Source organism: Wickerhamomyces anomalus (assembly GCF_001661255.1).
Source record: "Wickerhamomyces anomalus NRRL Y-366-8 unplaced genomic scaffold WICANscaffold_7, whole genome shotgun sequence".
Lineage (NCBI taxonomy): Eukaryota > Fungi > Ascomycota > Saccharomycetes > Phaffomycetales > Wickerhamomycetaceae > Hansenula > Hansenula anomala.
In genome coordinates this window covers 393124-418387 of record NW_017567116.1, presented here as the reverse complement: position 1 = coordinate 418387, position 25264 = coordinate 393124, and the positions used below count along the sequence as shown (strand labels likewise).

Here is a 25264-nt window from a genome sequence, read left to right as displayed (position 1 = left end):
AATTAGTTATAGTGTATGTTTCTTGCAACTAAATTTCTCATGATATCTTGTATTCCTCTAAAATCTATATCTCTATTGATTGTTTTCATTCAATTCTTCTATAGTTTTTCCACCTTCAACAACAGATTTGATACTTTCTAAAATATCTTTGAAAGAATCAAATTGTCTGAAAACAACATTCTGTCTTCTACAATATGTAACTAGATCTTTACCTCTTTTAGCAAACAATAAATCCGTTTCTTTAGCAGCTGATAGATCTGAGACACCATCACCACAGTAGAACAAAGTTTGATCTTTGGCGCTCTTTCTTGACTCTCTGTATGGTCTGATAGCCCTTGATTTATCATGACCAAATGGAGTTTCATCTCTATAAATGATTTCCCATGATCCATCATCATTGACTTTGACATCATTTGAAATGATTTCAATTTGATCAATTGATTCTTCACCAACTAAACTTTGTAGTAAAGCTTTGATGATAGGTTTCATACCACTTGACACAACAATGACTGGAATGTTATTAGCTTGAGCCCAATGGAAAGCTTCTTTGAACCCAGGATCTAATTTAATGTTTTGTAATAGATAATCAATACATTCGGGGAATGGAGTTGGAATTGAATCCAACATTTTAGTGAAAGCTTCTCTGAATGACATTTTTTCATCCAAAATCAAATCATTTAGAACTTTACGTTTGTCATAACCAAAACCCAAGTTATCAGTTAAATAATCATTACTATCCTAAAGATAAAAAGTCAATAATTCATTCTTGATTCACATGTGGATTTCAAGAAACACATACTTGTAAAGTGACAGTTCCATCAAAATCTGTAAAGATGATGGCTTTCTTATCAGCGTGCTTGTTAACAAATGACATGATGCAAAGTTTCTTAGTTCCTGAAGTATTTCAAGTGATTGACAAAGTCCTATTGCTAGAGTTGTAGTTGTTGAAGGAATTTTATGAGCTCGGTCAAGGGTTAACCATCAGAAAAAAAGGGTACGTCACCGTAGAAAACATTGCGGCTCAAACCAGATCACGTGACTTGTTTTATTGCGTCCTGGTTATCCAGCCATTTTACAAAAGCAAGATCAGGGCGTGTGGCGTAGTTGGTAGCGCGTTCGCTTAGCATGCGAAAGGTCTCCGGTTCGACTCCGGACTCGTCCATTTTTTTAAAATTCCGGCGCGGAAATCGGGCGCTTATATCCGTAAAATTTTTGCTGCAAAATTGTAAAGCATCTTCTAGTAGAAACCGCCACAAACCAAAGCCTGGTGTTTCATTCTTTTTAGTGTTAATAATTGATACTGGAGGAGCATATGAATTGCGACTGGGTTGAGCAACTACTTCTTGAAAGCTCCACCATTGGTAACTGGCTGCGGTTCCTTCATCTGATTATCTAAGAACTCAGTTAATGTCCATTGATCTATAAGGAAAATATTGTCGTCTCCATGATCCAAATTAATCAAATTTTGTACTTGCAGTTAAATTATATTGTTTTCAGCTAATTTTGTTTTGCTTTTACTCAATGCTCCTGATATAGGCTGGAAACGACGACCGGTATAATGATTGAAGTCGAACCACGCGAATCATATTAATTAGCTGCACATTAGACCATTTATTAAAAAACCAGTATTGCTTAACTATGCTGAAGATGATGCAACACCTTTATCAAATGATCTCGTCATTGTTTATGAGTTTGAGGTCTTAAACGTCCTTGTGCAATTCACCATATTCATGTACGGATGTTTCCAATCAAGCCTTGAAGCAATAAATTACCAGCCTGTTATCGTCAAAAAAAAGTTAGTTGCTAAAAGAAATTGATACGCTGCAGCTAATTATTAATATTAATAATGCTGTGAAATATAAATAACTGGTATTGGAGGAGACTAGATATCTAAATTATGTAGAAAACAACAAAGGGTGTAATTTGTACTTATAGACCACCGACTAAAACCGAGAGACGATACTGATTAGCTGTAGTTAGTAACTACAACTAATACAGTATAGCCTATATAGAGGATTTAAGGGCTTTAAAGACTCTACAAACTAATTAGCTGACTAAATATTGATCAATTGTTGTACTTATAGTTATTGTTGATGATGGTACGTATGAATTACATAAAATCCGAGATACAATGGCAGACGCAAATAACGGAGAAAATATCAACGAATTTAGCATGAACTATAATGTCAACATAGTTAACAACATTGTTCTTAAGTAGCAAAACTATTTAAAGAGCCCAAGAACCCGCTCATTATGTACTACTGAAATGCGAAGTTGTTCAATTCATGCACTATAAGTGGATTAATATAATAACAAAACTTTGAAATGTCATCTGAAACTACAACAGTTGTTCCTTGGAAGAACTTAGGAAAGTCTGGTTTAAAGATCTCCAACATCATTATTGGATGTATGGGGTTTGGTTCAAAGAAATGGGATCCTTGGGTGATTGAGGATAAGCAAGAAGTCTTCAAGATCTTGAAAAAAGCTTACGACCATGGTATTAGAACTTATGACACTGCTGATAATTACAGCAATGGGTTATCAGAAAAGATCTTGGGTGAATTCTTGAAGGAGTACAAAATTCAAAGAGACAAGGTTGTTATCATGACAAAGTTCTGGGGTCCTACTGATGATGCTTATCCGGAAGGTTATAAGGGGATTTTTGTTGACTATATTGGCTCACCAATTGATAAGATCAATTTTTTAAACAATAGAGGTGCTTCTAGAAAGCATATCATGGATGCTGCTAAGAATTCTTCTGAAAGATTAGGTACTTATATAGATGTTTACCAACTTCATAGATTTGACAAAGATACTCCAATTGAGGAAACTATGAAAGCTTTGAATGATGTTGTTAATGCTGGTTATACCAGATACATTGGAGCATCAACCATGAGAGCTGTTGATTTTGTTGAAATGCAACATGTTGCTGAAAAGAACGGATGGCACAAATTCATTTCAATGCAAAGTTTGTACAACTTGTTGCAAAGGGAAGATGAATCTGAAATGAACTACTACTGTGATAAGACTGGAGTTGGTTTGATTCCATGGTCTCCTTTAATGGGTGGTGTTCTTGCTAGACCTGTTCCAAAAGATGAATCAGAAAAGACTGAAAGAATTAAAACATCAATGTTTACTGTTTTTTTCAAGTCAGCAGATCTGACAATTGGCACAAAAGGGCAAGACTCAGATATTGAAATCGTCAATAGAGTTGGTGAAATTGCAAAGACAAAAGGTACCTCAATGGCTGCTGTTGCAACTGCGTGGGTGATTGCTAAAGGTGCTGCTCCTATTATTGGTTTCACTACCGTGGAAAGAGTTGACGATGCTGTTGAGGGTGCTAACTTGAAGCTCACTGAAGAAGAAATCAAGTATTTGGAAGAGCCATATCTTCCAAGAGCAAGAGTTGCTTAAGCTTGAGTGCGAGAGCTCTACTAAATATTTAACAATGGTGGCTTGAGGAGATCAGTCAGTGCACAGTAAACACACGTATACGAGTTTATAATTGAATATTAGTCTAATGCATTATATGTTCAAAATGTCAATGCTAACTTAAAAATTGGCCATGTAATTTTAGCCTGACAGCTTTCATTCCCTGCTTTGACATGTTTAGACAAGCTTAGTATATGCCATGATAAGAAAGTTGACTAGTGACAGATCAGCTGCTAGTTCTTGGGCCGGTATAAATCAATATGGAATGTACCCCGAGCCAAGAAACCTAGTACATCAGCAATTTATCCATTTGTTACAATAATTAAGGAGTCCATTAAAGACGACTGAAAAATCTATAACATGGAATTAATATGAAGCTGTATAAACTTTTCGGAAGTGTTACAAGCCTCAGAATTGGGAGGTCAAGTCCATTGAGAGTGACTCTAGCACTCCAATGTTTATTTAGGCTAATCAAAACGACATAACCACCCCAGATGACCAGGTGCTGTAGAATATTCAAAACAAGTGAACAAGGGAATATTGAAATATGGAATTCCGAACAGTTGTGTACCTAATCAAGTGCCACGGTGTTAAGGGTTTTAAGCCTACAAAACCAACAGCTGGACCTTCAACTCCATGGTCTTCAATCTTTAACTCAACGCTTCATGCAAATAACGGCTATAAATAACGGCTATGGGAGCATGAGAGACTATCCTTCTCATGGACGTGTATATATATAAGAAGGGCAAGTTTTCTCGAGGTCAATTGATGTATTGATGATGTGGTTAACAACAATTAATACTTCAACAAATTATGTCTGCATCAACAGAAAGCTCTGAAACAACATTAGTTTCTTGGAAAAACCTTGGAAAGTCAGGTTTAAAGATTTCAAATATCATCATTGGCTGTATGGGCTACGGTACAAAGAAATGGGAATCTTGGGTTCTAGATGATAAGAAGGAGGTTTTCAAGATTTTAAAAAAAGCTTATGACCATGGTATTAGAACTTATGACACTGCTGATACCTATAGTAATGGGTTATCTGAAAAGATCTTAGGTGAATTTTTGAAAGAGTACAACATTAAAAGAGACAAGGTGGTTATTATGACCAAGTTTTGGGGTCCTGTTGATGATTCTTATCCGGAAGGTTATAAGGGAATCATGGTAGATTTGTTCGGTGCCCCAATTGATAAGATCAACTTTGCCAACAATAGAGGTGCTTCCAGAAAGCATATTATTGATGCCGCTAAGAATTCTTCCGAAAGATTAGGTACTTATATTGATGTTTATCAACTTCATAGATTTGACAACAATACACCAATTGAGGAAACTATGAAGGCTTTGAATGATGTTGTTGATGCTGGTTATACTAGATATATCGGTGCTTCAACTATGAGAGCTGTTGATTTTGTTGAAATGCAACATGTTGCTGAAAAGAATGGATGGCACAAATTCATTTCAATGCAAAGTTTATACAACTTGTTGCAAAGAGAAGATGAAGTTGAAATGAACTACTACTGTGATAAGACTGGAGTTGGTTTGATTCCATGGTCTCCTTTAATGGGTGGTGTTCTTGCTAGACCTGTTCCAAAAGATGAATCAGACAAGTCAGAAAGAACTAAAACATCCATGTTTAGAAAAAGATTCGAAGCCATGGATATCACATCCGAATCAAAAAATCAAGATTCAAGTATTGAGATTATTAACAGAGTCAGCGAAGTCGCAGAGAAGAAAGGTACATCCATGGGAGCAGTTGCAACAGCTTGGGTTATCTCGAAAGGTGCTGCTCCTATCCTAAGTTTTAGCTCATTGAAAAGACTTGAAGATGGTATTGAAGGTGCCAACTTGAAACTTACAGATGAAGAGATCAAATATTTGGAGGAGCCATACACCCCAAAAGAAAGAGTTTTCTATTGATTTGGTAATGGAAATGCCATGGCTAATGTCAATTTGTAACACATATTATTGTTGTCTCTCGATATTTCCAACCGTAAATCTGGTTATAGCACAAATTCAGTGATTATACATGTTTGAAGGCCAAGAGTACAATATCGATTAATTGTAGATTATTTTATTCAGTGTTCATCGACTGGTGTTGGCCTCATTCCATATCTCCTTTAGCCTTCGGTACTCTTGCCAGACCTGTTCCAAAAGATGATGCTGCAAAGACAGAAAGGGCCAAAAACTCGATGTTCAAAGGGGCTTTTGAGACAGAAATTTCAACCAATACAAAAGGTCAAGATGCAGACATTGAAACCAGCAAAAGAGATGGTGAAATTGCAAAGAAAGAAAGACACTTCAATGGCTGCTGATTTAAAACTCACTGATGAAGAGATCAAGTATTTGGAGGTGCCATATCTTCCAAAGGTTAGAGTTTTCAGATAATGATTATTTCATCAGTATTCTGTCACTATCTCTCGTGTCAATTAGTTTATTCTAGTTGGAACATATTTTTAGTTGTGTAGGAGGAATCCTTGAAGGTGTAGTTATCTGGGAATATCATTTTGATCAAGTACTTGTAGAAGAAAATACATCAAAAAGTCAACAGTGCAAAAAAGAATACAAATAAGGTCGAGGGCGCAAATATCCGCGAGTTTTAAAAAAAATCTTCCCCGCCAGGAGTCGAACCTGGAATCTTCTGGTTTCAGAAGTAGCTAGAAATCGTAGCCAGACGCCGTGACCATTGGGCCACGAGGAATAGATTTTCAGTTTTAAGACATGCCGTTTAATTTGAGATTAAAAAATTACCTATTGACACGTCAAAATGACAGATTTTCATCTATGAACGTCAAACGAAGCTTTTTTTGTTGACATTTAGTGTTTTCACTTTGGAACAACTTTCAACCATCCCAATCAGTATATACTTTGAGGATGGCGAAATCAACTGACAAATCAAAGCAAAGGACAGATCCAAGTCTTTTGTTCTATGGTTCAGCAATCTATGATTTTTTATCACCATTCAAAAGAGCACAGAATCAATGGGCTGCAAGATATATTGTGGTGATATTTGCAATCATAATCAGATCAGCAATAGGGTTTGGTTCGTATTCGGGTTCCAATACACCTCCAATGTATGGTGATTTTGAAGCTCAAAGACATTGGCTAGAGATTACTCAACATTTACCTATTTCAAAATGGTATTGGTATGATTTAGAATATTGGGGATTAGATTATCCACCATTAACAGCGTATCATTCATGGTTTTTGGGTAAATTGGGCTCACTAATTGATCCTTCATGGTTTGCACTAGATGCCTCGAGAGGAATTGAGAACCAGAATATAAAATCATTCATGAGATTCACTGTGATTCTCAGTGAAATCATCATTTACACTCCTGCTGTATTCAGATTCACAAGATGGAATGGTAGACATATAAAACAATCACCAATTGATCAAACAATAGCTGCTTCTATGATCTTATTTCAACCATCATTGATGATCATCGACCACGGTCATTTCCAATATAACTCTGTCATGTTGGGGTTCACTTTGCTCTCAATCGTTCATCTATTTTACGAAAACTACATGTTGGCGTCCATGTTCTTTGTCTTTTCATTGGGATTCAAACAAATGTCATTATACTATTCACCAATAATATTTTTCTATTTGTTGAGCAGATGTTTCAATCATTCCGATACAAAAGCATCATTTATCAACAGAATCAATTATTTACGTCTAATACTGATTGCAATCTCCACAGTGATTTCATTTGTTATTCTTTTTGGCCCATTATTCTTATTTGGTGATTTGGAAAACCTTTCACAATCTATTCATAGAATCTTTCCATTCGCAAGAGGTATTTTCGAAGACAAAGTTGCTAACTTTTGGTGTTTTTCAAACATCTTCATCAAATATCGTCAATTATTCACACAACAACAACTGCAACTTGCCTCATTAGGACTAACACTGCTTGGGTTTCTACCGGCATGTTTGATCACTGTGCTGTATCCACGCAAATGTTTATTGCCATGGTCTTTAAGTGCTTGTTCAATGTCATTCTTTTTATTCAGTTTTCAAGTTCACGAAAAGTCAATACTAGTTCCATTATTGCCAATTACATTGTTATATTCTACAAAAAACACTGATGAAATAGCAATGGTCTCATGGATAAATAATATTGCATTGTTCAGTATGTGGCCTTTATTGAAGAAGGATGGGCTAACATTACAGTATATGGCTGTTTTCTTATTATCCAATTGGTTGTTTGGTAATTTAAGTTTTATTACACCAAAGTTTTTACCAAATTTTTTGACTCCAGGTCCTTCAATTTCATTGATTGATGGTGACCTAAAGAAAAGACATGGTTTACCTTCCAGCTGGTTTTGGAAATTTGTCATATTGAGCTCATATATTGGTATTTCTTGTGTACATTTTGTTGACTTTTTCGTTCAACCACCTTCTCAATATCCTGATTTATGGGTTTTAGCAAATGTTTCACTATCATTTGGCTGTTTTGGTTTGTTCTGGCTATGGATATACTACAAATTGATCACCTTGCGTGATGTAACCCATTGAGTAACTACAGTGTGTGTATAACTGAAAACAGAACTAACAACTGTATAATATAAACATTTTAGTGGTATAGTGTTTTTAGCACTGGGGAAATGTGATTCCTTCTTTAAGTTTTCTATCAGCTGTAAATAGACCCCATTCTGTTTCCCATTTTGCATTTTCTTTATGATATACTTGTTTCCATGGCTCATCAAATGCTTCAAAATAGAACCAAGGGTAATCTCTTTGCTTAGCTTCACAGACCCAACTATTAAGAAAGTATTGCATATGACGTTTACCAGCAACAGCAGTTTTATACCGTCCACCTTGATATGGCCATCCTATTTCCGATATCACGATTTGAGGAAACTTATCTTCATCCATTTTGTCCTTCAATGGCTCTATTTGATACTTTACAAAATCATAAACCCATTTAGTTGCTAGCTGAACGTTACCACCAGTAAAAAATGGATGAGTATTGGATCCAAAAATGTCAGATACCTCCAATACTTTTGGATCTACCTTTGACCCAAGTTCTGAAGTACCCACTGATAAATCCCATTTCAACTCGTTTTGAACATATTCTTTAGCTTCTTTAATGTATTTTATAAGCTGATCCGTGCTTTGTTCCTCACGAAACAAAACTTCATTACCGACGTATATAGATTCAAAGTGCTTTCTTGGATAGTCCTTCAATATGTTTTTCATATCCTTAAGTTGTTGTTGATTAATATCATCATCAGGGCCAATCCAAACACCCATGGATAATGAGACATTCAAATTCAAGGTCTTGATAGAGTCTAAAATCATCCGAGCTTGATTACACTGAGTCCCATAAGTTCTTATTCTTGAAGTGACCTGTGATAGAAGCGCGACATCCAACATAACTTCATGCATTGTTGCTCCACATATTGGGAAAATGACATTTCTTGGTGCGTAATCAACTCCATAAAAGACGTTTTTTAACCCTCTTGTACTATTCATAACTTCCTGCATCTCCTCAGCTCTTTGATACTTTAGTGGAAAGTTTTCGAATTTGGAGATTCCAGCAATAGTCACACCAGAGTTGATATCATAGTATAGACTCGAATCAGTATTATTGGAGATAGTACCATTTTTGGCAGGTAATGTTGAGTTTGGTGTAATTGAACCTGATGTTGAGTAGTAGCCAAGTTTTGACAACAAAGAAGTCCTATGGATTGGACTGATATTATTCAAATACCTTTCAACCACAGAATCAGAACCTCTTGAATAAATGATCAAAAGAGGAACGAAAACACAAATCAAACACATGATAATCATGAATAAAATCCATATTACAATTGAATAACGTTTTTCAGATGTTACCTTCCTCAACTTTGCAGTGACATCCCCTGACTTCTTGTCACGTCGATCTCCCTTTTCAAAATCATTTGTTGGTTTCTTTGGGACTATAGGTTCTTCACCTGGTTTCTTTTGAAACATTGATGGAAGCTCCGCTTCTTCTTTTTCTGGTGACTTGATAAACTTTGTATCAATTTGGGCAGATTTGAGGCAGTTCAAATCAGTTTCATAAGTAACAGCCGCATATTTAGGATCACCTTCCACCAAACTCTCTCCATCAGCATCAAGGTAGTTATAATAGTTATCATACAAATTCTCATCAGGCTCTTTAGTTGGCTGTTCGTCATTATGATTCTTTTTCGGACGAAGCGTGCTCATAGAGCGACTCATACTATTTTTATCCTGTGAAAATAATAATGGGGGTGAGTCTGAATTATTGACAGCAGCAAATCCGTTTGACTTCATTGATCTGTTCCTAGATAAGCTGCTCTTTATGACATTTAAATAATCAGTACCAGCATTAATAGAGTTTCCTCTGACCAAGGTTTGCTGGATCTCTTGTCTCGCCAGATCATTATCAGCCAGCTGTCTAGGCTCAACGAGATTTGTGCTCGAATACAACAAAGCAGGAATTGCACTATCCCACATTTTGACAGTTTCTGGCCTTGGAGTTTCACCTTGTTCTTTCAAGATTTCATTTGGTGTCTGATTTGCTGATGATGATTCATACCCACTATTGTCTAATATTCTTGACGATTGTACAGGAATAGAAAACTCTTCTCTCAGTCTGGACAGAGGTTGTCCCGATAGTGGATAACTCACGTTAACTCCATCGATGAAAACTCCTCCATGTTGTAGTGTTTCTGGATTTGCTGGTGCAGTGGTTGCTCGATATCTTGTTTCCTCGAAAAATCTATCTGATGCATCTCCAAACATAGCTCCTGGGTTTGGAAGCCTAACAGTTGCCTGAGAGCTATAAACAGACGAGTTATCAGGTGAAATCTTTGCGACAACGGCAGTCTCTGCATTATCTTCTTCATCAGCGACCTCCATGGCTGACCGCCGGTATGGACTATATTCATCACTGCTATCAGTTTGTAAAATGTAAGAGGTTGGGTGTTCTATAGCAGGGTCGTCTTGATCATGGAAAGTTGAATAACTACCGAGCTCCTCATACCTTGGTTGTTGTTGGTCATCATCTTGGATTGGTTCATTTTCAATACTGGTGGATTCAATTGAAATAACATTCAAAGGAGAGTTCTCAGATGGTGGATCCGAAGGGGTACTAGCTTTTGTCTCTTGAGGTTGAACAGTTGCAGCATCTTGTGATTCAGCATAAACAGCTATACTCGACCCACTAGCAGCAGCAGAATTGTTTTTTGATTTGGGCCTAAGCTTGTTAAACTTCTTCATAATCTCTCAAGCACCGAACAAAACGACTTTGATGAATCATATGAAGCACTTAGCAAGTGATTACATTACCTTATAGAAACCATTTTTCAAATCACCACCAGCGGTAGACAGATAACTAATTGTGTATTTTTTTTTTGCTTTTGTGTAATTTCAACTGATCTAGTGTTTGTAACTTGAGCAGCATGTCGAACAATAGCACCCAGCACACAGGGCCTTGCAGCAGAGCGGTTCCTTCCAATTTCAGCCAGAGCCAATCAAAGCAGCCATGGACCTCACTTTCACCATCTTCTTCTCGTGTGCTGCCTTTCAGCTCGTGGATCAACACGTCCAGAGTCAGACGACTGCCTGTCAAGTTGTCGATGGCTGCCAAAAACGTGTGCCACGATGGGCTTCGCGAATCGGTTGGGGCAGAAGCCAAAAACGCACTGGAATTTGTTTTATCCCAAACCTGGTTGTCAGTTATGTTATCAACCCATTCACCACCAACTTTTTAACTCAGACGAGCTATTCCTGGTCGTTTGAGCAAGTATCCCGGATACTATCACCCATATTACTGGTATAGTTGCTGAGAAGCCTTGAAAAATGAAGTTCTCTCACTCTTTGCAGTTCAACGCTGTCCCTGAGTGGTCGTCAAAATATATCGCTTATTCCAATCTAAAGAAGCTCATTTACAATTTACAAAGAGAGTCACTCACTTCCAGAAAGATTAATGCCAACGATACGGAGGCGTCCTACTTGATTTCTCATGACAATCAACATCAAGAAAGAGATTTGTCAAAAGTGTTCCTAGCTGCCTTGGATTCCGAATTGAAGAAAATTGATAGTTTTTATAAAGAGAAGGAAGAAGTTACATATGCTGATTTTGAAACTCTATGTAAAGATTTGGATGATTTTGAGAATGAAATACGGACCACCCAATCTAATGAATCAAATACTGCTGCTAATACCCACAAGCAACCTTATCGTGCGAAATCAATCCCTAATGATTTTAATGAACAAATTGGTGATGATAGTGGGGTGATTGATAGTGATGATCCAAATTATGTCCAACCGTATAGAGGGCGTTCAGGATCCTTACAATTGAGCCAAAGAGCAAGAAAGAATTCAGACTTGGTACGTTCAAGGTCTCCAGAGTTTTGGGACACTGATTATGACAATTTGGCATTTGGTAATGATCCTTTTTCAGTATTGGCTGATATAAGAATTACATTGAAAAGAAGATCAATTGCATTGTTCACTGTGTTATCAGAATTGAAGTCATTTATTGAATTAAACAAGACTGGGTTTACTAAAGCTTTGAAAAAATTTGATAAATCATTAAATACCAAACTTAAAGCTGATTATCTTGAAAACTTGGATAATAATTCTTATGTGTTTAGAAGTGATACAGCAAATGTGCTAAAGGATAAGATTGATAGACTGGTACAAATTTATGCATCTTTAGCCACTGGTGGGAACATTGAAAATGCAAAATCAGAATTGAGATTACATCTAAGAGAACACGTTGTGTGGGAACGTAACACAGTCTGGAAAGATATGATTGGACTTGAAAGAAAAGCTCAAAATGCAACAGTTGCTAAACAAACTGACAGTAAAGAGGTATTAGTCGGTGAAGAAGGTGCCCCAATAAGCTCTAAAAGATTATTAAATCCAACTGCTTGGAAACTTTTATTCATCATCGCTGTGACTTTACTGTTGATGATTTTCTCACCTTTTAAACAAGTTGAACAAAAGAACTGCTTTGCATTATTAGTTTGCTCGTCATTATTATGGGCCACGGAAACCATTCCATTATTTGCAACTTCTTTACTTGTTCCTCTGTTGATTGTTGTTCTTGGAGTTTTGAAAGATGATCAAGGTGAAAGATTAGATCCAGAAGCTTCTTCAAAATTCATCTTTTCAGCAATGTGGTCCTCAGTTATCATGCTATTATTGGGTGGGTTCACTCTAGCTGCTGCATTATCTAAATATAACATTGCCAAAATTCTATCAACATGGATCTTGTCCAAAGCTGGTACAAATCCAAAAGTTATCTTGTTGACAATCATGAGTGTTGCACTGGTGGTTTCAATGTGGGTCTCTAATGTTGCCGCCCCAGTGTTGTGTTATTCCATTATCCAATCCCTGTTGAGAACTTTACCTCGTGGATCAGTTTTCGCTAAACAACTAATATTGGGTATAGCTCTAGCTTCAAACATTGGTGGTATGGCATCTCCTATTGCATCACCTCAAAACATTATTTCAATTGGTATCATGGACCCTCAACCTTCTTGGGGTCAATGGTTTGTTATTTCAATCCCAGTTTGTGCGATTTCATTGATTTTGGTTTGGTTATTCTTGTTAGTTTCTTTCAAATCAAATGAACAAGTTTCTATTGCAGGTATTAGAACAGTTGATGAAAAATTTACACCTACCCAATGGTTTATTTCAATTGTCACTATCGGTACTATTTTATTATGGTGTCTAGCTCATCAATTAGAAGGCGTCTTTGGTGAAATGGGTATCATTTCAATTATTCCAATGTTGTTATTTTTCGGTACTGGTATTTTAAGTGCTGAAGATTTCAATAATTTCTTGTGGACTATTGTCATGTTGGCTATGGGTGGTATTGCATTAGGTAAAGCCGTTTCATCAAGTGGATTATTGGCAACAATTGCTCTAGCCATACAATCTAGAGTTGAAGGATTTTCATTATTCTCAATTATGATTATTTTTGGTTTGTTAATTTTGGTTGTTGCAACTTTTGTTTCTCATACTGTTGCTGCCTTAATTATTGTTCCATTAATTGCTGAAATTGGAGCTCAATTAGATGACCCTCATCCAAACTTGTTAATTTTAACTTCTGCATTCTTGTGTTCATGTGCCATGGGTTTACCAACTTCTGGATTCCCTAATGTTACTGCTATTTCATTGGTTGATGATTTTGGTGAGCGTTACCTAACTGTTGGTAATTTTATCAGTAGAGGTGTTCCATCTTCATTGATTGCTTATTTGGTTGTTGTTACTGTTGGATTTGTATTGATGAGAGTCTTAGGTTTTTAGACTATTGAGTAACATCATTCAAATGTACATTATGCAATTTTATATACACATTATTAATCATTAATTTAGTTTAGGTACCAAAATATTCAGTATCAATGAATCTTTTTCTAAACCAGGTTTCTTTTTGCATTTTTTCGTGAAATCCAATTTCTCCAACGACAACAGTAACTTCTTTGAAGGCCTTCATTATTCTACTTAGACCAATCTCTGTAGCTAAATAAGTGACAACTGTGATATTTGAAGGATCAACACCATGATCAACCAAGACTTGAATTGCCATGATTATAGCAGCACCTGAAATGACTTGTGCATCTAATAATAAGACCCTAGTACTTTTATCATCGACATGTGGTGGTAATGATTCAGAATGTAATTGGGGCTCACCGGTTGTGGAATCTGATTGGATTAACAACTTACCAATGGCAATTTCTGGCAATGTCTTTCTCAACGAATGCATGAAACAATCACCAGACCTGATAATGTTGACTGCAACGACGGTTTCACTTGGAGCCATGGTTTGGAATTTGATATTTAATGGAGTTTCAACTTCAATAGTTTTGAACGCAGTGAATTCAAGGGCTCTGTTGATCAAGGTAGTTGCAATTCTATCAAAATAGAAGATGAAGTCGTCTCTTGGTGTCTTTTTGTTTAACAAAATTGTATAAATACCATGTGTTTGATTAGTTTTCTCTAAAACTTTCAAGTTCCCATTCTTCACATCTAATATACTTGTAAGTTGATTAATATGTTCCAAATGTGCTTCTGATTTCAACACTAATTGTTTCTTGATGTGCTTGATCAACATGTTGATCGCAATGACATTATCTGAGCCTCTTGGAAGGATCAAGTTAGCACTTCTCATTGTTGGTTTGACGAATCGTTCGGCATTTGGCTTCACTGAAGTGTGCCACTGGGTCATTGCTCCAGCTAAATCTCTTCCTCTGTACAATATATCACGATTCAACCTTCTAGCAAGACATAAGTCCAAGTCTGTGTCAACATAAACTTTCATATGCATCAAAGAGTTCAATTTTTCATGATAAAGACCATAAATACCTTCCACAATAATAACATTGGCACCATAGATAGTAATAGATCTATCTTCCACTCTTGAATGTTTTTCAAATGAATATACTGGAATTTGAGTTTTTCTTCCCTCTTTCAATGATTTCACACATTCATAACATAGGTCTAGGTCAATAGATTCTGGAGCATCAAAATCCCATTTATTCTGAAATGCCAATTTACTCTGTTCAGGAGTCAAAGGTTTATAGAAATTATCCAGAGACAAAAGCACAGTCCATGGAGTATTGATCTCTTGAATGATTTTGGAAGCAACACTGGTCTTACCTGAACCACTTGGACCAGCAACACCAATGATATAAGGTTCAGTCCATGGAGGGATGTATTTTTCTTTATCTTCGTGTAAGCTTTCACGAAACTCCTTAACGTCTTGAGGAGGATTGAAAAAAGAGCCTTCACCGCCCTTTGGAGCAATTCTAGAAGGTCTTCTAGGAAGCTTTGTTTCTCCCAAATTGAGATCAGACATTATCACGCCTTTTTTGTATACAGAGCTCTAGATTAAAAAGATTTCTTCTTGATGAGCTCAAATTTTTGTTTTGAAGTTGTGGTCCCGACCGATGCTTTTTTTTTTTGCCGTTCCATCAAACAACATCATTTTGTTTTGGTGAAGAGCTGAGCTTTTGATTAGGTCTTGAACAGGCAAAGAGCTGAGAATGTCTGGTGGGTTACAAGAAGGTACTGGAAGACAGAGAAAGAAGGAATCAGGAAGATGGGAAAGTGATTCTGAATCTGAGCCAGAAGTAGAGAGTGAAGCTCTCGAGACCAAAGAGGAAGATGTTGATCAAGATGCCAAAGAAAGAGACGAATTCTCCAAAAGGTTGATAGATAAAGATAATAATAAAGCAGAAGGGCCAAGCCGAAGAGATGAGAACCAAAATGTTGATGATCTACGTCAATTGGCCAGACAGAAATACTTGAATAGAAGGGAAGAAGAAAGATTGATATTGTTGGAAAAGGAAGTTCATGAATTGGAATTGGATGTTAAAGAATATGGATGGGAGAATCTTACTAGACATGAGCAAGAAGATATAAGGCATAAAAGAGAAGCTCTCGCATTGATTCAAGAAAGAAGAAGTATAGAGGAAGGTAAAGGTTATGCATTACCAGAAGATTATGTCACTGACGGTGGTAAGATTGATCGTAAAAGGAAAGAAGACGCCTTGTATACCAAACAGAAAGAAGTTGGTAAAATAATATCTGATTACGATCAATGGGAAAACCAACAAGTTGCACAAGTGAAAAAATCTAAGATTGCCCATCCTGATGAAATTATTGTTCCAAATCAAGAAGAATATGAATATGTATTTGATGATTCTCAAAATATTGAATTTTTACTAGATGATAGCAACACATCACATTTATCCAAAGAACAACAAGTCTTGGAAAAGAAGATTAAAGATGAAGAAGCTAGAATAAAATCAATTGATGATGTCAGAAAATCATTACCAGTTTACCAATACAGACAACAATTACTAGATGCTATAAAGCAACACCAAGTTTTGATTGTTGTTGGGGAAACAGGTTCTGGTAAAACAACTCAATTACCACAGTTCCTGCATGAAGATGGTTATTCCAAAAATGGGATGAAGATTGCATGTACTCAACCTCGTAGGGTTGCCGCTATGTCTGTTGCTGCCAGAGTTGCCGATGAAATGGGTGTTAGATTGGGCCATGAGGTTGGTTATAATGTCAGATTTGAGAATAAGACAAATGAAAAAACAGTGGTGAAGTATATGACTGATGGTATGTTATTAAGAGAGTTCTTGACAGATCCTGAATTAAGTGGGTATTCAGCATTAATGATTGATGAAGCACACGAAAGAACGTTAAGTACTGATATTCTATTTGGGTTAGTTAAAGACATTGCCAAATATAGACCTGATTTGAGGCTTTTGATTTCTTCTGCCACAATGAATGCAGAAAAGTTTAGTACATTCTTTGGAGGTGCCCCAATTTTCAACGTCCCAGGTAGAAGATTCCCAGTTGATATCCATTATACAACACAGCCAGAAGCAAATTACATACATGCTGCAATCACCACCGTTTTCCAAATCCATACATCTCAAGGTGCCGGTGATATTCTAGTTTTCTTGACAGGTCAAGACGAAATTGAATCTATGGCTGAAAATTTGACAGAAACTTGTCGAAAGTTAGGACCAAGAATAAAAGAGATGATAATCTGTCCAATTTATGCAAATTTACCATCTGAATTACAACAAAAGATTTTTGAACCTACTCCACCTAATGCTCGTAAAGTTGTGCTGGCCACAAACATTGCAGAAACTTCCATCACAATTGATGGTATTGTTTATGTTATTGATCCAGGTTTTGTTAAAGAAAATGTTTATAACCCAACAACTGGTATGGAGTCACTTGTTGTCACTGCTTGCTCTAGAGCATCGGCTGATCAAAGAGCTGGTAGAGCTGGTAGAGTTGGACCCGGTAAATGCTTTAGATTATTTACTAAATGGGCATATTTCAATGAATTGCCATCTAACCCAACACCAGAAATCCTAAGAACCAATCTTGCAAGTGTTGTGTTGTTGTTATTGTCACTAGGAATAAATGATTTGATTCATTTTGATTTCATGGATGCACCAGCTAGTGAAACATTGATTAAAGCTTTAGAATTACTATATGCATTGGGGGCATTGAATGATAAAGGTCAATTGACCAAAGTTGGACGCCAAATGGCTGAATTTCCAACTGACCCAATGTTAGCTAAAGCGTTGTTATCAAGTGCTAAGTATAACTGTACTGAAGAGGTGTTATCAATTATTGCAATGTTGGGAGAATCGTCTGCATTATTTTATAGACCAAAAGATAAGAAATTGTTAGCAGATACTGCAAGAGATGCATTCAGCAAATCAAGTGATCATTTAACATTGCTAGAAATTTTCAATCAATGGGCAGATACTGATTATTCTACACAATGGTGTCGTGATAATTTCTTACAATTTAAATCGTTAGTAAGAGCAAGAAACGTTCGTGATCAATTGGAAAGTCTATGTGATCGTGTTGAAATCATGATTAGTTCCAAAAATAATTCAAAAGAGAAATCAACAAAAGAATTGGAAACAAACATTGAGAAATCAATTGCATCTGGATTTTTTCCAAATGCTGCAAGATTATCAAAGACTGGTGATAGTTACAGATCGTTGAAAAAAAATCAATCTGTTCATATTCATCCTTCATCAGTACTGCATAAAGTTAAACCTCCACCAAAGCTGTTGATTTATAATGAATTGGTACTGACTAGTAAGGAATTTATGAGAAACTGTCTTCCTATTCAAGAGAAATGGCTAGCTGAGTTGGCACCCCATTTTTTCAATTTTAAAGAATTGGATGAAATTAATAACAACACTAAAAAGATGCCAAAAGTTAGAAAATAATAAAATGAATCATGAGTCCAGTGTAAAGCTACATTTTGAGGTGCTAGGTCAAGAGCACTTCTTATTAGGCTAGTTTCCTAGTCCAAATGTAGATGTTATTGTCAATTTAGGCACCATTGATCGATCACGCTGAGATAATGTAACTTCGATCCACACCTTCAATCACTATTTATACCTGTTACATAAAGCTATGTCGATCGAGCCCTAGAAATGAGCCAAAAGATTGTTTCCACAGTATTTTTTTAAAATTTTAAGCGAACGCGTCGCGAAGACGCGACTCTGGAGACAGAAAACTCAAAGGGGATTTGACTGAGAAAGGGAATGGAAAAAAAGGTGTTTACAAGTTGAACTCAAAAGAATCATTTACAAGTTGTCGCTCTCTTTGCAATCAATTTAGCAAGAGATTATGAGAGATGGAAAAGCACAACCCTCTACTTCCATTATGGTATGATTTATCACGTACCGAAGACAATAATGCTCTAAACTCAGCACCAAGAGACAGGAAAACAAGAGATGAGAATGCTGGTGGTACAATGTTCCATACTAGAGGAAGTGGGAGTGCAATATTGGCTCGTAAAAGAGTCCGTGATCAAGATGAGGGTGAACACAAGAGACGTACTTTTGACCATAGTAATAATAATTCCGATGCTATTTTAACTAGTGATGATTTCGTTGAGAATAACCCATTTACTGCTATTCCAAACCGTTTGACCAAGATGAGTTCACATCCTTCAAACCCTTCCTCAGAATCTGTTTATTTCTTCAATCAAAAAGTTCCAAGTTCACCTCCTATACATTTATCAGGTCAAGATCTTCAAAGTTCACCAAGTAAAGAATTTAATGATGAAACCATGGTTTTCACAAGTCAAGCTACAATGATACCTAACGGTACAGAATCAGATATGAATGATTCAGATGATGGTGATGACTCAGATGACACAATTGACTTCAACATTAATAATTTGAATAGAGTTCGAGGTTACATAAGTAGTGATTTTTCACAAGAAGATTTACATTATAAAATTGATGATGAGGAATTAAATTTCAAAGCCAGAACAGTGATTGCCAAATGTATAGAGGATGGTAATCCCAAGATTAGACTTGATCATCTTGGATTGAAAAATTTACCAGATGATATTGAAGATTTGAAAAATATGGTGTGTATTGGACCAAAGGGTATAGAAGTTCCTCAGATTGAAGTTTATGCATCTCATAATAAACTAAGGGTATTGCCTCCAAATTTCTTTGATGTGGAAAATGTGACTGTGTTGTCGCTAAGACATAATAGAATGAAGAAACTCACTGGTAAAATTTCAAAATTCAAGAAACTGACAGATCTATCACTTGCTTCTAATGAACTGAAAGTTATCCCATATCAAATATTGAAATTGGCTAATCTTACAAACTTCCTAGTTAGGCCCAATCCATATCTTTGGGAGTTGAAAGATCAAGAAGATGATTTTGCAGTTCAAGTTGCAGAAGATAATGAATGTCAAGAAATCAACACAAGAAGATACGTTTCCAGATTGAAATGGTCAGATTTACCAATCCAAGCTTCATCACAAATGGCAAGAAGTTACAGTATAATGAATGACAGGGACATGGCTGAATCAGTTTCTCCAGTACCCAAATTATCAGAATTATCCCTAAGAGTGATTAGTCGTTATAGAGTGTCATTATCAGAGACAAAGATGTGGAAGAGAAACGTTCCAACGTATATGCAAAAGATGATAGCTAAAGCCATTCAAAAAGGTGCATATGAAGAAACTTGTTCAGTTTGTGAAAAAGTTACAGTGAACCCTGTTGCCAAATCACTTGAATGGTGGGATATTCAATCACAAAAACTTGTCCCTTTGGTTCGCAAATTCTGTTGTGGTAACTGTGTCAAACACTGGCTTGACGAGGTTGACGAAGCTGTCGAGAATTTTCAAAAAGGTGTTGAGAGAAAAGAATCTGCTGATTGTGCTGCAGGTGAAGGTGTCGATGGTGAAGGTGACATGCGCGTTGACGAAGGCACTTCGGAGCTTAGATTTGATGAGGACTTTTAACGAAACCCCATAAACATGATTAAATATTACAAGTCACGATTAACGAATTGATAGAGTACATTTCATAACTAATTATTTACCTTTATATTCTTATCATTGGTGTAGCTTAGGTAATTTCCAGCCTGTGGATTACATCATCAAGACCAAAAAGTCACGTGCTTACGCTTTTTTTCGCGGCATGTGGCCCCGTACCAGAATACCACCAGATGATGCTCAGAGAAACCATCACTCCCATCACCAAACATCAGCATCAACAACAGCTAACTCATCACAACTCGGGAAATAAAAGGCAATTGTATCCTGAATTTTTTCCCTTTCTTGTTTTCTGGTTCAAAGACACCCCCAAAACATTAGAAAAGAAGATATAGTACAATTATGACAGTATCAACTCCCATAGTGAATGGTACTTCCTATTATACATTGAAGGCCAATACTAAGGAGTCCTTTGATGAAGCTGTTCAATTTTACGAAAATTACATTGGTTTAATTCCAAAAAACAAAACATCAAAATCAATTTTTTTACATTCTGGTCAAGAATTCCCTCATCATAGTGCCACAATTGAATTGGTATTGGATGAATCTTTTAAACAAAGTCCAAATTTTAAAGAATTACAACAAGAAAGATTAACTCAAGATTGGAGATCATTAAGATCAAATGTTGTCTTTAGAACCGACTCAATTGAGTCATTATACGAATTGTTCAAAAACCATCCAAATGTTCAAGTTCAAGCTTATCCTTCCGATTTAGCACCAACTGAAATTTATGTTTTAGACCCTCTAGGTAATTTAATTGGATTCACTTCATTAAGACACCCTTTATCAACTGTTCCTCCTGCATACAAAAAAATTGATCAAGACATATTAACAACTGGTCCAACCACTGCTTATGTTGAAAGTGCCACATCTGAACAACGTCGTAACATTGCTGTTATGACTTCAGGTGGTGATGCTCCAGGTATGAATGCCTGTGTTCGTGCTGTTGTTAGAGCCGCTATATATAGAGGTTGTAAAGCCTTTGCAGTTTATGAAGGTTATGAAGGTTTAGTTAAAGGTGGTCCAAATTACATAAGAGAAATGGATTGGCAAAGTGTGAGAGGTTGGTTAAGTGAAGGTGGTACTAATATCGGTACTGCTCGTTGTATGGAATTTAAACAAAGAGAAGGTCGTTTATTAGGTGCAAAGCATTTAATTGAAGCTGGTATTGATGCTTTGATTGTTTGTGGTGGTGATGGTTCCTTAACCGGTGCTGATTTATTTAGAGCTGAATGGCCATCATTAATTAAAGAATTATTTGAAACTGGTCAAATCACCAAAGAAAAATTCGATAAACATAAACATTTAAACATTTGTGGTACTGTTGGATCAATTGATAATGATATGTCTAGTACTGATTCCACAATTGGTGCTTATTCTTCATTAGCTAGAATTTGTCAAGCTATTGATTATATTGATGCTACTGCCAATTCACATTCCCGTGCTTTTGTTGTTGAAGTTATGGGTAGACATTGTGGTTGGTTAGCCTTAATGGCTGGTATTGCAACTAGTGCTGATTATATCTTGATCCCTGAAAAACCAGCAAGTTCAAGAGAATGGGAAGATCAAATGTGTGACATTGTTAGTAAGCATAGATCAAGAGGTAAACGGAAAACAATTGTCATTGTTGCTGAAGGTGCCATTGCTGCTGATTTAACCCCAATCACTTCAAAAGATGTTTTGAAAGTCCTTGTTGATAGATTAGGTTTAGATACAAGAGTTACCACTTTAGGTCATGTTCAAAGAGGTGGTACCGCAGTGGCTCATGATCGTATGTTGGCAACTTTACAAGGTGTTGAAGCTGTTAAGGCAGTTTTGGAATCAACTCCAGATACTCCATCTCCAATGATTGGTATAATTGAAAATAAAATTTGCAGAAGACCATTAATTGAAGCTGTTAAATTAACAAAACAAGTTGCTGAAGCAATTGAAGCTAAAGATTTCAAAAAGGCTATTGGGTTACGTGATAGTGAATTTGTTGAACATTTAAATAATTTCATTGCTATGAATTCTGCTGATCATAATGAACCTGATTTACCAGAAGATAAAAGATTGAAAATTGGTATAATCAACGTTGGTGCACCAGCTGGTGGTATGAATAGTGCTGTTTATGCCATGGCTACTTACTGTATGTCAAGAGGTCATACTCCATATGCTATTCATAATGGGTTTACTGGGTTAGCAAGACATGAATCTGTTAGATCTATAAATTGGTTGGATATTGAAGGTTGGGCTTCAAGAGGTGGTTCAGATATTGGTACTAATAGAACTACTCCAGAAGAGGCTGACATTGGACTAGTTGCTTATTATTTGGAAAAATATCAATTTGATGGGTTAGTTATTGTTGGTGGGTTTGAAGCTTTTGTTTCTTTACATCAATTAGAAAGAGCAAGAAATGATTACCCAGCTTTTAGAATCCCATTAGTGCTAATTCCTGCAACTATTTCAAATAACGTTCCAGGTACTGAATATTCATTAGGTTCTGATACTTGTTTGAATTCATTGATGGAATATTGTGATATTGTTAAACAAAGTGCTTCTTCCACAAGAGGTCGTACATTTGTTGTTGAAGTTCAAGGTGGTAATTCAGGTTATATAGCAACTTTTGCTCAATTAATCTGTGGTGCTCAAGCTTCTTATGTCCCTGAAGAAGGTATCCCATTAGAACAATTAGACTTGGACATTCAAGCTTTGAAACAATCATTCCAAGTTGCAGAAGGTAAAGCTAAATCTGGTAAATTGATTTTAAAATCTGCTAATGCTTCTAAAGTCTTATCTACAGATGTCATTGCAAGTATTATTACTGATGAAGCTCAAGGTAGATTTGATGCTAAGACTGCCATTCCAGGTCATGTTCAACAAGGTAGTTTACCATCACCAATGGATCGTACTAGAGCTGCTAGATTGGCTGTTAAAGCTGTTCAATTCATTGAAGAAAAACAAGAATTCACTCAACCAGTACATTATGCTGAAGAATTTGATCCAAGTGATAAAAAAGTTGGTGATACTGCAGCTATTTTAGGTGTTAAAAGATCACATCTTAGATTCTCACCAATTCGTCAAATCTATGATTTTGAAACCGCATTGAACAAAAGAATGCCAAAAGTTGTTCATTGGGAACCAATCAGAGAAGTTGCTGATGCTCTTGTTGGTAGAACTAAAGTTCCAACTACTTCATCAAAATAGATGCCACATAATTTAATGACTAAAAAAGAAACCCCCATCCTATCATGCATTCAATCAATTTACGATTAATTTAACTTGTTTTTTTCCTTCCTTTTTGCCTTTATTTACAATATATATATATGTTCAATGCTTTTTGAATTCTTTGATGTAGTTGAAAATCTTTTGCTCATATGTCAAAATCATTTTCGCGAAAACAAAGTTTATACGTTTGTTGCGGGCACATTTTTTGACTTAAAAAAAAGGCGCTTTTGATTTTCAAAACAAAACATCAACTCATAAAGTTTTAAAGCGTACAAATCATCACGACTTGTGTTCAAGGATGTACGATAACTCTACCAAGAATGACAGGAAGAAGCTAGAGGAACCCATAACACCAGTGATGCAATATATACCTTCGTTCCCCATGATGGGTTCCCGTAAAAGAAGATCATCAAGAGAACCCTCCACAACCACATGTTCATCATCATCATCACTTTATGAAACCACATATGATAACAATGATCAATCCACGTATACCCCTGGGCAGGGTGCTATTGACGGTCTGAGCAATACGTCGGCGCTGTGCACATATTCATCAGATGAGGATTCTAATACCGATACAGATTTGGATTTGGATTTAGCAAATACAAGATTATCAGAAAGGAAATCACAAGAGCTATTCAGACATGATTGGGATGATTTAACAGGGAATCATAGCTCACCAACATTGGTCAAGCAAAAAAAAATGATGATTATTTTTCACCAAAGGAGAATACACCAATTTTTAAAAGATTAATTAGTAAAAATTCGTTAAAACCTCAATTGAAATCGTTTAGAAGAATAACTGCAGAATTACAACATGAATCAGTGCCTTTAGAGAATGAGATCAACCATGAGAAGTTGATATTGCTGAATCTACAAGATGAAGAGCATTTCTTGAATAAGAGCCGGTTGAATAAGAATGATAAAACTATTAATGAGAATAATCATAGTTACAAAAAATTTGATATAATTAAAAAGGCGAATGAAAGTTGGAATCAAAAGAAACATGGGTTTTCAAAGCACAATAAATCAGAACATAGTTTCAAAGAAGGTGATGATGTTGTTCAAGATGAAGAAGATGGCGGTGGAAAGAAATTGGATGAAGCGCCCAAGATATCTAGGAAAAGATCATTTGATAATGAATCGATTTCAAAATCTAAAAGAAGAGCAGTATCTTCTTCTCCTATAAGTGCAGGATTTCTCAAAAGGGGTAATTTTAAACTGATGTCTAAGGCTTCTATGGAGTTTGAAAACATGTCACTTGGATGAAGGTGATGAAAATGACTAGGAAAGATGATTGAGTTATCATGGTTGTGTTTCCAGAATATTGGTAGTTTTTTGGGTTTGGTTTTAACGGTGTATGTATGGGTTATTGTATTGGGTTATAAATGTATGGAAATAGAAAATTAGATTATAAGAAGTTGGCTAAAGTATTTGAGCTCTTTTCAGTGAACTCATCACAATGTAAATTATCTTTTCTAATGAATTGTTATTAGTTTCTTTACATCTATATTTTAAATCAAGCGACATCGCAAAGTAACGTTGAAAACATCTACAAGTACTGATCCATCTATTTGTAGAACAGGAATATCAGATGATTAACGAGGTTGAGTATCAAAACATCAACACCATTGTTACACATCACAATATTCAGTTTTGATTATTTTTCAAATACTCACATATTGTCAAGGTGGCAATTCTATTATTCAATAGGATGGGTTTCTAACCAGAGAACTATGATATGGGGCAAATAATCTCATAAGATACATTTTACAGTGCTCTATCTAGTAGTTCCAATTG

At 36.0% G+C, this 25264-nt stretch overlaps 9 protein-coding genes and 2 non-coding genes across 11 annotated transcripts; 7 read left to right on the top strand and 4 right to left on the bottom strand.

Moving 5' to 3' along the window:
- Positions 1-72: 72 nt before the first annotated feature.
- Positions 73-874, bottom strand: PYP1 (putative phosphoric monoester hydrolase; the record flags this gene model as incomplete). The annotated part of the gene is made up of 2 exons (XM_019182401.1): positions 73-738; positions 800-874. The coding sequence occupies 2 exons, from the start codon at positions 872-874 to the stop codon at positions 73-75; spliced, it is 741 nt and encodes a 246-aa protein (XP_019036338.1).
- Positions 875-1089: 215 nt separating this feature from the next.
- Positions 1090-1162, top strand: WICANDRAFT_t141. The gene has a single exon. It is a non-coding gene; the product is annotated as a tRNA-Ala (tRNA).
- Positions 1163-2325: 1163 nt separating this feature from the next.
- WICANDRAFT_58788 (aldo/keto reductase) lies at positions 2326-3414 on the top strand (the record flags this gene model as incomplete). The annotated part of the gene is made up of 1 exon (XM_019182831.1): positions 2326-3414. One exon carries the CDS (start codon positions 2326-2328, stop codon positions 3412-3414), a length of 1089 nt encoding a protein of 362 aa, XP_019036337.1.
- Positions 3415-4272: 858 nt separating this feature from the next.
- Positions 4273-5178, top strand: WICANDRAFT_97632 (uncharacterized protein; the record flags this gene model as incomplete). Its single annotated transcript, XM_019186600.1, has 1 exon — positions 4273-5178. A coding segment is annotated over exon 1 (807 nt), but the record flags the coding sequence as incomplete, so codon positions are not given.
- Positions 5179-5673: 495 nt separating this feature from the next.
- ALG6 (dolichyl-P-Glc:Man(9)GlcNAc(2)-PP-dolichol alpha-1,3-glucosyltransferase) lies at positions 5674-7947 on the top strand (the record flags this gene model as incomplete). Its single annotated transcript, XM_019183902.1, has 2 exons — positions 5674-5799; positions 6331-7947. The coding sequence occupies 2 exons, from the start codon at positions 5674-5676 to the stop codon at positions 7945-7947; spliced, it is 1743 nt and encodes a 580-aa protein (XP_019036335.1).
- On the bottom strand, positions 6040-6130 carry WICANDRAFT_t130. Its single transcript has one exon. It is a non-coding gene; the product is annotated as a tRNA-Arg (tRNA).
- Positions 7948-8022: 75 nt separating the features above from the next.
- WICANDRAFT_36169 (glycoside hydrolase family 17 protein) lies at positions 8023-8907 on the bottom strand (the record flags this gene model as incomplete). Its single annotated transcript, XM_019182402.1, has 1 exon — positions 8023-8907. One exon carries the CDS (start codon positions 8905-8907, stop codon positions 8023-8025), a length of 885 nt encoding a protein of 294 aa, XP_019036334.1.
- Positions 8908-11241: 2334 nt separating this feature from the next.
- Positions 11242-13701, top strand: PHO91 (Pho91p; the record flags this gene model as incomplete). Its single annotated transcript, XM_019185986.1, has 1 exon — positions 11242-13701. The coding sequence occupies one exon, from the start codon at positions 11242-11244 to the stop codon at positions 13699-13701; it is 2460 nt and encodes an 819-aa protein (XP_019036333.1).
- A 70-nt stretch (positions 13702-13771) lies between these two features.
- On the bottom strand, positions 13772-15250 carry URK1 (uridine kinase URK1; the record flags this gene model as incomplete). Its single annotated transcript, XM_019182421.1, has 1 exon — positions 13772-15250. The coding sequence occupies one exon, from the start codon at positions 15248-15250 to the stop codon at positions 13772-13774; it is 1479 nt and encodes a 492-aa protein (XP_019036332.1).
- Positions 15251-18589: 3339 nt separating this feature from the next.
- WICANDRAFT_47577 (leucine-rich repeat domain-containing protein) lies at positions 18590-20568 on the top strand (the record flags this gene model as incomplete). Its single annotated transcript, XM_019182603.1, has 2 exons — positions 18590-19710; positions 19774-20568. 2 exons carry the CDS (start codon positions 18590-18592, stop codon positions 20222-20224), a joined length of 1572 nt encoding a protein of 523 aa, XP_019036331.1. The 3' UTR covers positions 20225-20568.
- Positions 20568-23831, top strand: PFK2 (6-phosphofructokinase subunit beta). Its single transcript, XM_019180505.1, has one exon. The coding sequence runs from the start codon at positions 20600-20602 to the stop codon at positions 23441-23443; it is 2844 nt and encodes a 947-aa protein (XP_019036330.1). The 5' UTR covers positions 20568-20599; the 3' UTR covers positions 23444-23831.
- The last annotated feature ends 1433 nt before the right edge of the window (positions 23832-25264 follow it).